The following is a 14,739-nucleotide window of genomic DNA, read 5'->3' as shown; positions in this document are numbered from 1 at the left end:
AAGTAGTCTTGTAAGAAATGATAACATTTGAGTTAAACGTGTGCTGGACATATATATATATATATATATAAACAAACATGGGATTCATGTGTGACAGGCTTTTAAAAACATCCTGCACAACGTACTCAAACAGGATGACTGATCTTTTCTTTGATAGTCATTTGCATATTGCACACACACACACACACACACACACACACACACACACACACACACACACACACACACACACACACACACACACACACACACACACACACACACACACACACACACACACACACACACACACACACACACACACACACACACACACACACACACACACACACAAAGACTGACTCACCTAAGAAGGCCACCGGGTGGGGAGTAAGAGTAACAGTGAAGTGTGGGGTACTCAGGTCTCAGCAGGAAGGAGAGGATAGCAGCAGTGCCTGCACCAAGAGAATGCCCGACTATCACCAGCCCGTAGTGCATGGTGCCCTTGTTCTGTGAGGGACAGTCAGAGTCATTATACCCACAACAGCATACAGTTTACACAGACTCTTGCTATTTGTAGAATTCTTTATATGCGGTGGGGTTAGGGTTAGTGTGTGTATGGATCACTGAACTACAGTGGTGTCAATAAAAAATTCCCAGTACAAATGATAGAAAGTGTTCATCATCAACCCTGTCATTCTTTATTCAGCACAATGAGTCATGTACCAGGTCTCTTCCAAAGGCTTGTGACAAGATCATTTCCTGTTCCAGTTTCTTCTTAATGTATTCTGCTGAGTAAACCATCCCCTGAGAGAGAAAGGAAAGAAAGAGATTCAGTGGAAAGGAGGAAGGTGAGAGGGGAAGAAGCATGGACAGGAAATCTGCATTATTAATTTTTTATTCAACAATTATTCTACTATTAACATCTGAAATGACCTTTAGAGTTTAGGATACAAAGAAACTTAAAGAGGAAAATGTCAGGAGACAATGTCTCACCTTGTGGCCGAGCCAAGTTCCATGCTGTTCCTCTACAGGTAAACGTTCAGAATCCCCCGTCAGATCAGTCAAGGCGTCCTGGAGCACACAACACAAATTTAAACAAAGTAGAAAAAGATAGCTTGGAGCAGAGAACCCAAGCGGATGAAGTGAAAAAGGGGAAATTAAGAAAGAGATTTCCCCTCAGGGTCATTTAACGTTTAGAGAGGGTTGAAAAAATGTGACCATAAAAAGCTGAAACTCACCTTTGGCGATAGTGTCCCCCTGATACTGATGACAACCTTCTTTTTCCCGTGATCCACAGCCACAAAGAATGGAGTCTCATAAACCTGCGTGGAAGATGCAGAGCTGACAGTTAACGGTTATAAAGTGAGGAAGATGTGTGAACGTGGGGAAGACGAAGAGTGGACAAGTACTAGATGGTTTCATTTGCAGCCCAGCAAGGTAAGCACTTCTAGAGTCTTTGTCATCATACATGTCTCAGCTTGGCACAGTGCACTCAAATACGTAAGTCACTTTATGAGAGGGATTTATAGATGGAAACTCAGTGTTGGCTGACCTAAATAAGAGGTGCTCTGTTTTACAGATCATCCACTGTGTGGCTCAAGTGCAATTGTGACTGCTGAAATTTGACATAAGATAGAATTATTAAATTCAATGGCGATAGAAAAGTTGTTTGTCTTTAACTTATTATTATGAAGAAAATGCAATTCTATCTGCCACCAGGTACGACATCTCCTGAGAAATGAGGGCTTAAGTTATCACATAGAAGAGGAGGAGGATATCACTTTCGTTTTCCCTGGTCGCTCCTAGTAGCTTGACCCAGGTAGCGGAAATAGCGAATGGTGGAATTAATAGAGAAACTGTGGAAACTCTACCCAGTAAATTAAAGAGTCGTGTGGTCTAAGGAAGCTAAGAAAGTGAGGATGGATTTTGGAAGACCGGACGTAAGAGAATTAAAAACGGACTCTAAGTTGGCATCATATATTAATTGTACTCCATCAATAAGTAACAAAAGCCATCTACTTATTATTACAACTGGGTGTTTTACTCCATCTTTATCGTAGCACTGAACAATGTCAATCTTTGTGAAAACAGTAATAGCACTTCGAAACACTATGGAAATGCTCTCTGAAACAAAAGTGGACAAGACAACAGCAAAGTCACATAGGTTTAAAACTGGTCCTCAACATAACCTTCCTCTTCAAAATTAAACTACAATCATGCAATGACACAAATATATTTGTCCCCATCTCTACGGGGGGGCGCCCATAGTGTGCCATGCCGCAGTGACAGTTTTGTAATGCATTCACATGACTGAACTATGTACCCAAAACCAGCCGCCCTGCTTCATATTTAAAGAGCAGAAATAAAATCCTGCGGTCTCCAAAGTGATCGCTGTCCCTTCCGCCTCCCCTCCACCCTAAGATGTCTGTTCATGGCGATCACAAACAGTCTGACAAAGCACAGCCTTGGCAGAGTCCAACACCTACAGAGAACACACTTGACTTTTTGCCAAGGATGTGGACACAGCTCTCACTCAGCTCTCCATATCTCAGGAACTAAACTGGTGAGTATAGTGTTATCAAAACCGATACGAATGACGCCCAAAACTACAAATAAAGCCACTAAATGATCAGACTGGATCTTAGTTTGTAGATGTGCTGCACTGCCACTGTCGCTGTCTTAAAATGACGTGTCAAAAGTACTGTCTAATTTGCAAGCATAACGTTGTATCCAGGCCTCTAGGACACTGTGTTATGCAAATAAAGAAATTTACCTATGCCTGATGCTGTTAAACTGGAATGCAATACCTATCCATTGGTTTATTTTGGAAATAAAGCCCAGACATCTCTGAATGCACGTTAGCTTGTTGTCGGATTACTCACAGCATCGTGGCAGGAAGTGTAGACAACGTGAACCTGCTTGAGGTCCCGATCCAGGAAGTGTCTGCGTATGGCCAAGACATTACAGCCGCAACAATTGTCCTCTTCCACTGTCACAGACTGAGACAATCGAGAGCCTGACACTGATGTGCATCTGGAATGAGACAGGAAAATAAATGTCAGATTTATGTGTGGAACTGTAGGTGGAACACACACAAGAGACATATATACAGTGAACAGGTAAGATTGAATATCCCAGTGCAGGCAATCTCGCTGGGAGCGTGTAATTAATTCAACATTGTTGTGTCAGTGAGTGGGTCCAACTAGAGTGCTACTGTCTCAGTGGATTATCACTTGGCAAGTGTTGACGCATGTGAAATTTGATCCGCAGTGGAGAGGCTCAAGAGACACAAAAGCCAAATAGATCAAAAGTGTGCGGGTGTGTGTTTGAGTGCTTACGGGCAGGAGCTGGCGAGGCGGCACAGCCCACAGGCAGGCTTCCTCATAAGGTACATGGGCCAGCCATATGCAGCCAGGGCAAAGAGCATGTAATAACACACATCCTTGTACATGTTCATCTCGGCCTGGGAAAGGACAAATACACACACAAGGTTGCACAGATTATTTCAGCTGAATACATAAAAGCATGTTATCACAAACCAATAGCAATGACATAAACTCTACACCACTGCAGAAAACAGCTCTCATTAGACTAATTGTTGGATCTGATATCATTATTTTGTATGCAATGTGTGAGATATGCACAAAACTCATTTGTATGGAATAAATCAGTAAGGACCCTTTGTAAACTTCATGGTTTTTCCGTACTTAATCATATTTTCCTTTTTCATGTTGTAATTTGTAAAATTCATGGAAAAAAATAATGGCCTTGTGAAATTGTTGTTAGCTACAGTACAACTGAGCCCTCTGTGTATAGTTTGCAACCATTGATGAGACTTGAAGGTTCTCATGACATTTATCTTTTTCATGTCTTTTCAGTCCGGGTTTAGAGCTCATCCTAGCACGGAGACAGCCTCTGCAAAAGTCACTAATGACCTTCTAATAGCTTCAGATCAAGAGTTTGTGTCTCTCCACGTCCTGTTAGATCTTAGTGCAGCGTTCAACACTATTGATCATCACATATTATAACATAGACTAGAACAGTAAATTGGCATTAAAGGAACCGCCCTAACCTATCCAATTAGTGCAAATTAATGATGAGTCATCTGTGCGCACCAAAGTTAACCACGGTGTCCCTCAGGGTTCTATGCTCGGCCCAATTCTATTCTTATTATACATGCTTCCGCTAGGAAACATTATCAGGACACACTCTGTAAATGTCCACTGCTTTGTGGATGACACCCAGTTAAATCATCAATAAAACCAGAACAGTGTAATCAATTAACTAAACTTCAAGCATGTTTCAATGACATAAAAACTGGATGACCGTCAATTTTCTCTTATTAATAAAAACAGAGGTTCTAATACTAGGCCCCTAAACACCTCAGAGATACATTATCTAATTATATAGCTGCACTAGATGACATTGCCCTTGTTTCCAGTGAAACAGTCAGGAATTTGGAAGTTATCTTTGATTACGATTTGTATCTTTTAATTCTCCCTTAAAACTAATTTCTAGGACTACATTCTTTCACTTACGTAACAACTTAAAAAAAATCTGACATTTCCTGCCTCAAAAAGATTCAGAAAAACTAGCCCGGGCCTCTGTTACATCCAGACTTGATAATTGGAATTCCTCATAATCAGGCTCCAGCAGTAAGTCGTTAAACACTCTGCAGCTTGTCCAAAATGCTGCAGCACGTGTCCTGACAAGAACCAGGAAAATAGATCACATTTCTCCTGTATTAGCTTCACTACACTGGCTTACGGTTAAATTTAGAATATAATTTTAAATTGTCCTCCTCACCTACAAGGCCCTTAATAATATGGCACCATCATACCTTAAAAAGCTCATCGTACCATATCACCCCACTAGAGCACTGCGCTCCCAGAATTCAGGCTTACTTGTTGTCCCTTGTTCTCTAAAAGAAGAGTAGGAGTCAGAGCTTTCAGCTATCAAGCTCCTCTCCTGTGGAATCATCTCCCAGTTAAAGTTCGGGAGGCAGGCACCCTCTCTACTTTTAGGAGTAGGCTTAAAACCTTCCTTTTTGATAAATATATAGTATAGTTAGAACTGGGTCAGGTTTGTCTTGGATCTGCCCCTAGTTACGCTGCTTTAGGTCTAGAATGTCGGGGGACACATGGAGCTTCCCTTTCCTCTTCTCCCTCTTTATCACATTAATGTCTCATCAATACATGTTACTGACTTGACTTATTCCCCAGAGTCCTTGTGCTTTATCGTTTGCAGATCCAGGACTGCAGCTGTGGCCACATCGTGGATCATGATGGTGGATCGTGAATCAGAGATCGTGATCATATTGGTGGAACGTATTGGCTGATCCTGATCGTATTGGTAGCTGATTGTGGATAGTGGTGGTGGACCATGATCGAGGTGGCAAGTGATGGTGGACGATGATGGTGGATCCCGATAGTGTCAGTGGATCATGAAGATGGATTGTGGATTATGATGGCATCTGATTGTGGTGGTGGATCCTGATCGTGGTGGCAGCTGATCATTGACTATTATTTTAAACAAGACTGCTTGATATACAATATGCCTACTCACATATTCTACCATTGCTGACAATAACTCCTCAATTAATTCAGTTTCCATTATGTTACAAACTGTTTACTCTAATCGATGTTGTAAATACTCTGATTTTGCTGATGTTCTTCATTACATGTGGCATCTATTGCACTTCTGTCCGTCCTGGGAGAGGGATCCCTCACATGTGGCTCTCACTGAGGTTTCTAAGTTTTTTCACCTGTTAATAGGTTATTTTTGGTAGTTTGTCGTTACTCTTGTTGAGGGTTAAGGGCAGACGATGTTGCACCTTGTTAAGCCCTATGAGACAAATTGTGATTTGTGAATATGGGCTATACAAATAAAATGTTATTGATTGATTAATTGAAATGATTTAGTTTGCTTTAACAATTAGTTCAAATGCATTGATTTTAAGTTTTCACTGGTTTCACATGTGATATAAACTAACGTCAACCATGGCTCTGTCAGATCATCACACAGAAGAAACTCACCGAGTTCTTAAGGTCCAGGTATCTTGTATTACGAGTTACAGGCATTCCAGATAAGAAGGCTAAAATGTCATTGTTGGCCTTAGGAACAGAAAGCAGAAAAAATGAATTATTTTTTCATAACAGGACATGCATAAACAAATACATAAATAAAGACATTACCATCTGTGTTACAGACAGTGATACCTGGTCCAGGATAGAAGATCTCTTAGACCTTTGTCTCTGACGGAGAAGTACCAGACCGGCAATAATGTCACTAGGCACAATGTCCAGGTCTCTGAAGAACTCTGCGAAAAGGCTTGCCACTTCTGAATAAGCATCCTGGACAGGAAAGCAGCAGAAATCAGCACGTGTTGGAAAAGCAGATTAATAATTAAAGGACTCAACCACAGGAGGTTTACCTAACACTCTTTTGTGCTCTGTTTGATAACAAATCTACAAATATATACTTCTCCTTATATCGATTACTATTTTGTGTGAGTATATAATAATAAAACCAACACAGACATGGGGAGAACATGCAAACTCCACACAGAAAGACGCCAGCCATGCCGAGCCGTGAACCTTCTTGCTGTAGGGCAACAGTGCAAACCACTCTACCACCGTGCTGCCCTGCATGGCTGCAATGATCAACGAATCACAACTGCCTGGATGTTACAGTACAGTGGGTTTGTATGTCCTTCGGAGTTTTACCAATTTACTGAGGACAATATGTCCTGCTCAAGTATTTGTATTAATTTACTCAGAAACTACAATGAAATATTAGCTAAAAGCTGATAAAGCAGATTAATCTTTCTGATTATTTTCATAGCTTCCATTTGAAAATCTATTCTAGTGAATGGTGGTTCCAAATCTTTGTGTGACTGCAATTGTGCATAACATTTTTGAAGCCAGCTTGTAAAATTGATTTAACCTGTAATGAAATAATTTACTATTCATATTTTACATGAAATATTTAAATGTCACTCGTAAGCAGCTGAGAAATGAACTCCGTTGTGTCACAGACTTGATTAATCCTGCCAGAGCTCATTTTAATGATATATTCCTGGTTACATTCCTTTCTGTTTGCCTCTAGACACAGAGAGAACACGGGTAAATGTGTGTTGTCACTCACTGATTGTGTATCCTGGGCTCTTGTGCAGCACATGAAGAACTTGAGTCTCCTGCTCCAACTGCTGGCTTGGCCTTCCTCTAGCCTGTGTCTAATAGAGAGGAAAAGTCAACAAATATTGTCAAGACTGAATTTGTCTGGGAAAAAAATGGTATGTTCATGAATGGATGTTGTGTTTTGGTTGAGGTTTGAGACAAAGACAAAAATCAGAGAGAATCTAAGGACCTGTTAATACCTGAGCGTGTATGTTGTGAGGTTGCGCTGACGCCGTCTTGTTGCTTTCAGTTTGACAAACGTCCGACCCGTAGGATCAAAGGTGCACATGAGGGTAATGCAAACGCTGAATATCACAAGCCAGTTGCATGCAACGATTCCTGCAGAGAATATAAAAACATTGTTCAAATAACATTAAAAAAAACACTTTTAATTGTATATGTCTATTTCCATCCCTCTTTTTAACTTCTTTCACTTACCCAACGCCAGGTTTTTGGCTGTGACATCAGAGCATGGTTGGTAATATTGGACCAGCCAGGCAATTCCCACTACAGCATATACTAGCTCGACCAACAGAATAGCTGCAGAGAGAAAGAGAGAGAAATAGCAAGAGGGAGTGAGCAGCATAATGATCACGATGTGCCCCATCAATGTAATCTGTGTTCATACCTTATATTGAAACAACTCATCTTCACAAACATCTTCCTCACACCTAATGAGCATTAAGATGCAATTCTCCCTTTTGCAGTTTACATCTTTGTCCAGACTCATAATATATACGTAGCATAGATTTTGAAGGAATTTAATAAAATGTGTATTTTGTCATAATAAGCACATATAATTATTAAGTTATTGCCAAAAATGTGGGATGTGGGGTAGGGCTGGGCGATATGGAAAAAAATCATATCGCGAGAATGTATTTTATATCAGTCGATATCGATATATATCACAATATAAATCAGCGCCACTGCACTGAGATGCATAACTCTGCGCAGGTCAGCAAGTCACTCTGCTCCTCTGCTCTTTTCTAATCACTCACACAGAAGTGATCTTTATAAAAACCTGCTGAATTCATATTTAGGTTCCATGATAAACGGGGTGTTGCTTATTCTGCAACAATGAAGTTAGTGTTGCGTCATAAACTGCGGGAAGAACTTCTCTTCTGTCTGCAGGAGTGTGTGTGTGTGTGTGTGTGCGTGCGTGCGTGCGTGCGTGCTCGTCTCTGTTACTCTTCACACACGAACTGATAATCACATGTATTTAGTTATTTATAGAGGATGTCGGATCATGACTCCAGATCGCTCCGAGTCACTTTAACACTGATGTCCTGTCTGTGCACGTCACGTTACATCTCTTGTTGTGTAACAGGTTTAAAAATGTGTCTCATAAACTCTAGACTGAATCAAACAAACACAAAGTAAACGTCAGTACTGTACGTGTCCTAATAACTTCTGATCAGTGATGGTGTTTATTGGTAAAGTGTAAAGCGAGCGCAGGTCAAAGGGGGAGTGAGGAGGAAGGAGACACAGGACGACCGGACCTTTAATATGCATCTGTCCTTAAGCAGCAATGGTATAATTATTCAGCAGTGGAAAACCTCTAAAACAATGAACGTAACGGAAAACATGAATGAATTATGTCACTGCATCGATGCAGAGTCATCCACGTCTATGCAGGAGCCCAAACATTAGCATGTGTGCTGCTACTCCTCCTACACTCTGTGCTGTGTGCGTCAACCTAACCTGATGTGGCTGTGACTCTATTCCAGCCACATGATTGGTTCAGCGCAGCGCTATTCTCATTATCATTGGCTGTTCGTGTTGTGTGTCAAAATATGGATGGAATGAGTTCTATTGATGTTATATCGACCATGTCTTATATTGCTATCAAGGAAAAGTTATATCGCAATAATTATCTTTATTGTTTTATCGCCCTACTGTGGGGTCACGATGACGTTTGACCATCTAATTCTTATCAGTTCATCCTTGAGTCCAAGAGAACGTAAAGATTCGAATTCCCTCACAAGATACCTTGGTCATGAAAGTCGGACAGACAGGTGGACGGACAACCCAAAACAATACTGCCTCCATCTACTACCTTCACTGGCAAGGAGGTGTGAAAAAGTGCGTGCCTGCATGTCTTACCTAATCGTATATAGATGACGTACTGCACAGCTTCCCTGGGCTGTGTGTACAAAATGCTGCCTCTCATGCTCAGCCACATGATGGCGCTCTCACAGATAAGGCAGCTGACCAGTATTCCCAGGTACCCTCGGCCATGGTCCACCAGCGTAACAGAACAGGACTGGTCTGATCCATAAGGGAGGCCGAACAGAACCACGGAGAGAACCACCAACCTGAGAAAAATTAAACAAATAATAAACATAAATATATGTTCCTTCAGAGATAAAGTGATAATTCTAAAATATAAATATGAAAGAAAAAAAAAAATTATGCCGTGAAAGAAAAACTGACTCACCAGACGCAGTGCAATAAAAAAAGGAAGAGGGCGGGCAGCACTAGGTCATCACTGCCAACTGACCAGCGCCGCCGAAACATCACCATGCCAGGCATCACTGCCCTGTGGAAAAACGAAAGGCAGAGAAAAACTGTCAGGAACAAATTACATTCTTTGCGACTTTGCTTCTCGTTGTCTGAAACTCATTTATTTATTCAACCCAATGTCTTATATGCTATGGATCACATTTGTACATGACAGAGCTTCAAAACGTCAAAAGACAGAAAGAAAACGAATTGCAGTGCATCATACTGCACAGATGTCTCTGGACCAAGCAACGCATCAGATGTAGATTAGCATTTCAATTTCTGTTTCTTAAACTATGTATATGATTCTATATATGCTAAATCTGAGAGGGCTGCAGGGATTGGAACAGAAATAGATTCAAACAGAGGAAAGGGTGAAAGAAATAGGAGGGATGAGAATAAGTGGGTGAATGGATGCAGAGCTACAAAGCACCACTTAATGAAGAAAAGAAAGAGAACCAGCTTTGATATATGATGGTACAGTGCTGGGGAAAGAGCTTTTTTTTTTTACGTCACTATGTCCATTCTTTCTCTCGTTGAAAACACACTGAGTGTTTACTCAAGTTGCCTCTGGGCGAGACAAATGAACTGCAAAAAGCCTGGTAGGAAGGAAACAGCAGCGAGAGAAGTAGCCACAGAGAGGCTGATGTAGGCCTTATGGTGTTGATACAGGCTGATACAGCCTTTATGGTGCCCTGCTCCTGCAAATATGGCTGGAAGCTGAAGGACGTCTTTTTAGGTTCTGTCACAAAAGTATGCAGTCTATCTTGCCAACACCATTAAACATAAATATAAATAAAATCCAGCTATAGGGTAGTGGTAAGTTTAGCAACAGATAAAGCAACAAGAAAAAATATTAATAGTCACTGTCCAGCACTCCTCTGCATTTAAGAATTGTGTAAAAACATTCCTTCCACATTCTTTTAGTTATTGAGAAGCTGACCATGACGGTCACTACGGCTGTTAAAGTCTTGTGTCTGCAGAAAATGGCACAAGAGATAATTGTATCATATCCTGGTTAAAGGCTAATCTAGGACTCTATAAAAAAACGTGTGGTGTGTATCAACGCTGCATCAGCTGTGCAATGCCATCAAGTTAATCATTGGCTTTAAATATAAGTGTAAAAAAATGCAGATAAAAATCTGACAAAAAGCTGTACAAAACTATCTGCCCATAGAACAATAAGTTGACAATGTCCGGTGCATCCTTTTACAGAGGTGGTGTGCACTAAGAGCTTCTTGCCAAAATAATGACAGATGCACAGATGAAAAACAGACTCTGAAAAGGAGATAAACAACATATCTGCATGACATCTACATAAGACTTACCTCTGATCATCTACACAAACATGTACAACACATATTCAGTCTAACTCAGCACAGTCTCTTAAGGCATGTTTTTTTCATGCGATTAATTAGCACATTATTATTATGTTTTGAATCTGTACAAGTCAATGCAAGCTTCATCAGTTCTGGAATATAGCTCAGCGACTTTGCAGATTTAAAATGTTCAGACCCAGTTACATTTTTCCAAAGTTTCGCTTGGACACATCTAACCAATCCGAATGGGCATTGTTGACGTTTTATTTATTATATTTGTCTTCAGCCATTTCTCACAGTTACTGTTGCCGACTTGAAGCTAGGATCAAACAACGGAAGACAACTCCTGTCGAAGAAGATGAATGAACCAAATATGCACAGCTGGGACTGTTTAAGAACAAACAGGACCCTCACTCAAAAATAAATATTCAGGAAAAACCTATTATCTTGGTGCCAGCTGCTGCAGCAGTTCTTCAAACTGTCTAACGGACTTCCTGAAACATGTCCAGCAGCAGGAGTGGTAGAGTTTCAGCTCCTGAACCAAGCACTGAAACTCACCAGTTCTCTCTTCATCAGTATACCAGGTATTTCATCTTGTTTTATTCGTCATTAAGTAAAAGGAGCCCCTGGTCATCATTGCTTGATGATGATTCATCGCTTTCCAGAGGTGTGACTCTTTTTAACCTTATTGTTTAATCGCTACATGTTGTTTAATCACTGCATTGTTTACATCGTGTTGGACTTAATGTGAATTATTCACCATTGGGTGCAGTGTGTTTGTCGTCTTTGACGTGGCCTTTAGATTAAGAAAAGTAACAAGAGATCATCCACTATTTTTTTCTAGTTTGTACTGGAGCAAGAATGCACCTAATTACATCAGAAGTAAGAAATCAAGCAAAGAAAAAAATAACTCATTGAGACATTTGTGCTACCACCTACATAGCTCTCAGTAGGGATGTGCGGAGTATTACAAATAAACACTGACATTTCCTCTGTGCAAATCTGGTGCAGAAGTAGCTTTTTTACAAAACATTCTCTATTCTGTGACAACACACACACAAACACTGGAGACCTTGTTGTCAGAATAGATTCCCATAACCCCAAGTTCACTGGACAAAATCCAACACTCAAAATCCAGGGCCTCTGCATTGCCAAAATAACTATTCTATTGTATGTTCGATTCCCAGCTTCATGCCAAGTTTACAGATATTTAAATTCATAATATGTCTGACTTTATTTCCCAAGCGCCTGCATACTGAGCCTAAACACCTGCACTTATTTGTAGTATGTCTCAATCAGACTGTATAAAGACGGATGACATGCCAGCTCTCCTTAAGTGAATCCAAATAATCTTGATTCCTTGGTGGTTGACTGCAGTCATAATTACCACCTCATCCATTTTAGTAGGCGGGATATTGACCAAATATGCACCAGGGGGGCTGGAGCCAATTCCAGCAGGGATTTAAACCAGGAACCTTCCTGCTGTGTGGTGACAGTGTAAACCACTGTATCACCATGCCGCCGCCCAATAGCCCGAGATAAAACATTAAAGATCACGTCGAATACATTTTTCTCTAAGATTGTGTCATTTCAGGTAGTTCTTATCACACTGATGCATGTTTAAGTGTTTATTTTTCAGGTAAGTTTGATTTTAAAGGGGACATAGCATGCAAATTCCACTTTGTTAGTGCTTCTACAGGTTAATGTGGGTATCTGGCATGTCTACCAACCCAAAAACTCTGGGGAAAAAACACTCGCGCGTTTTGTTATAGTTCCTCTAAGTCAGAAACGTCATGCTTGAGCGACTCGATTGCGCTTCCTGGGTATTGTGTCGTAACAAGGAACTGGAAGTCTCCCTACATGGTCTTGGCCCCCCCCGTCCCCCCACACTCGTTACTTCCGGGTTTACACCGGAGGCAGCGAGGCTGCGAGGCAGCGCAGCGCCGTTCCCAAGCGCGCAGCCGAGCTGTTCACACGGGACGAGCATTTCTCCGCTGGTCAGCCCGCGATTCACTCACATGTGGCATTTGTCTGGATCGTTGGGACTGGGAGGCTGCAGCAGCTGCTCGGGAGCGACCGCTTCTCCCGTGCGTGAGCTGGAATTTGTGTCAGCGCCACACAGCCAGCAGTGTGGAAGACTTCCGCAGTGTTCAGCGCTACTGTAACCCCGAACCCCGACATTCAACGGGTACAACAACAAGCGGAGAAAGCAGAATCGCGGGCTGACCTATATATACAGTCTATGGGGCTGACCAGCGCGAGAAATGCTCGTCCGTGTGAACAGCCAGGCGGCTGCGCGCTGAGAACGGCGCTGCGCTGCTCGCAGCGGTCTTCCACACTGCCAGCTGTGTGGAAGACTTCCGCAGTGTTCAGCTCTACTGCACGCCGGGTTACAGTAGTTACGCCGGGTTACAGTAGTTACGCCGGGGTACACCGGACGCGGAAGCGCCGCAGCGAGGCAGCGCAGCGCCGTTCTCAAGCCGAGCAGCCGCCTGGCTGTTCACACGGGACGAGCATTTCTCCGCTGGTCAGCCCCATAGACTGTATATATAAGGTCAGCCCGCGATTCTGCTTTCTCCGCTTGTTGTTGTACCCGTTGAATGTCGGGGTTCGGGGGTAAATGATGGTCTTCATAGCCCCCCACCTCTCTTTCTCTCTCTGTCTGTCTGCTTGTGTGCTTGTAGTGGATGGGCAGAGGGGACATTTAATTATGTGATTGGGAAAATTAAAACTCCAGGACAACAAGGGAATACAAAGTATGGGATGCATATTTGATAATTTATAATCATATAAAATATGTAATTTATATTGTTTAAAATCATGGGGAGAGGGGAGGGGAGGAGCTGGCTCATTAGCATTTAAAGGAACAGGCACTCAAAACAGGTCACTCTGTGGAGGGCTGTTTTATACAGGGTAAAAAGGGTGCTGTTTTAAATGATCCTTGTGGTATTTTGACCAAAGTATGTTACAGACATTTCATTAAGACCCCAAGGAACCATATCAACTTGTGGTAAAATGGGCATGCTATGTCCCCTTTAATTAGTTATTTGATGCTATAAAAACCGAGTAACATGTCATGATAAACGGCTGAGACTGTTGAGTTACCTCGATTATTTCACGACATAAACTTTATTCTGTTTAGTTTGTCTATTTGTCGATCAGATTACCATGTTGTGCATCATAAACACTGATGTTTTTACAATATTATGATTTGGGAGGAGCAGAGGCACTTAAGGGAAGCACACGTTACTTACACATTACTGCTAATGGCTTCACACTCGGATGTTATCTGAACCCCTGACTGGCTTTGCAAATGTTTTCTGAGGAAGAAAATGCACTGGAGACCTTTGTTAGGTCCCGAGGTTTCACAAAAAGGGAACTTTTATTGAGATCAAAAACTTTTATGGCAATATAACTAAGCCCTTCTATGTGTACTACTGAGCTGGAAATAACCCATGGCCTTTATTTGCACACATCATGGGCTTGAATAGATCTTATGACAAAATAACAAGCACAGTCTCCAGCTAAAAGTAAATTATATCTCACGGGGCAACAGGCAAAGATTAACATCAATATTGTACCGAGAGGAAAAGATGGAGCTAGTGAATGTGAATGACCTCAATCGAGCAAACACCCACTACTCACCTGACTGTGAAAGCCACGTTATGGCTCCAAGAAAATTTACATTCAGCAGTAAGGAGGTTTGGTCAACTCAACTTCCATTTTAATGTGGAAAATGCTGAGTCCCAACAATTAGA

At 41.6% G+C, this 14,739-nt stretch overlaps 1 protein-coding gene across 4 annotated transcripts in view; it reads right to left on the bottom strand.

Annotated features, from left to right (window-relative positions):
- Positions 1–14,739, bottom strand: part of dagla (diacylglycerol lipase, alpha) — a 40,022-nt gene that overhangs the window by 12,086 nt on the left and 13,197 nt on the right. For 2 of the 4 annotated variants that reach the window (XM_035158239.2, XM_035158247.2), the window contains exons 2-14: positions 9,598–9,699; positions 9,264–9,475; positions 7,599–7,700; positions 7,361–7,499; positions 7,129–7,216; positions 6,177–6,335; positions 6,018–6,095; positions 3,321–3,445; positions 2,865–3,015; positions 1,221–1,304; positions 976–1,053; positions 706–786; positions 347–489 (exon numbers count right to left, since the gene is read on the bottom strand). In XM_035158239.2, coding sequence (XP_035014130.1) covers positions 347–489; positions 706–786; positions 976–1,053; positions 1,221–1,304; positions 2,865–3,015; positions 3,321–3,445; positions 6,018–6,095; positions 6,177–6,335; positions 7,129–7,216; positions 7,361–7,499; positions 7,599–7,700; positions 9,264–9,475; positions 9,598–9,692 — 1,535 coding nt within the window. In that variant the 5' untranslated portion in view covers positions 9,693–9,699. The remainder of the gene's footprint in view (positions 1–346; positions 490–705; positions 787–975; positions 1,054–1,220; positions 1,305–2,864; positions 3,016–3,320; positions 3,446–6,017; positions 6,096–6,176; positions 6,336–7,128; positions 7,217–7,360; positions 7,500–7,598; positions 7,701–9,263; positions 9,476–9,597; positions 9,700–14,739) is intronic. The other 2 variants (XM_035158256.2, XM_047340393.1) reach the window with 1 other exon arrangement.

The sequence above is a fragment of the Hippoglossus stenolepis genome, chromosome 1 (assembly GCF_022539355.2).
Source record: "Hippoglossus stenolepis isolate QCI-W04-F060 chromosome 1, HSTE1.2, whole genome shotgun sequence".
NCBI classification, from domain to species: Eukaryota; Metazoa; Chordata; class Actinopteri; order Pleuronectiformes; family Pleuronectidae; genus Hippoglossus; species Hippoglossus stenolepis.
The sequence above is the reverse complement of the archived record's forward strand: the minus strand, read 5'-3'. Positions and strand labels throughout refer to the sequence as shown.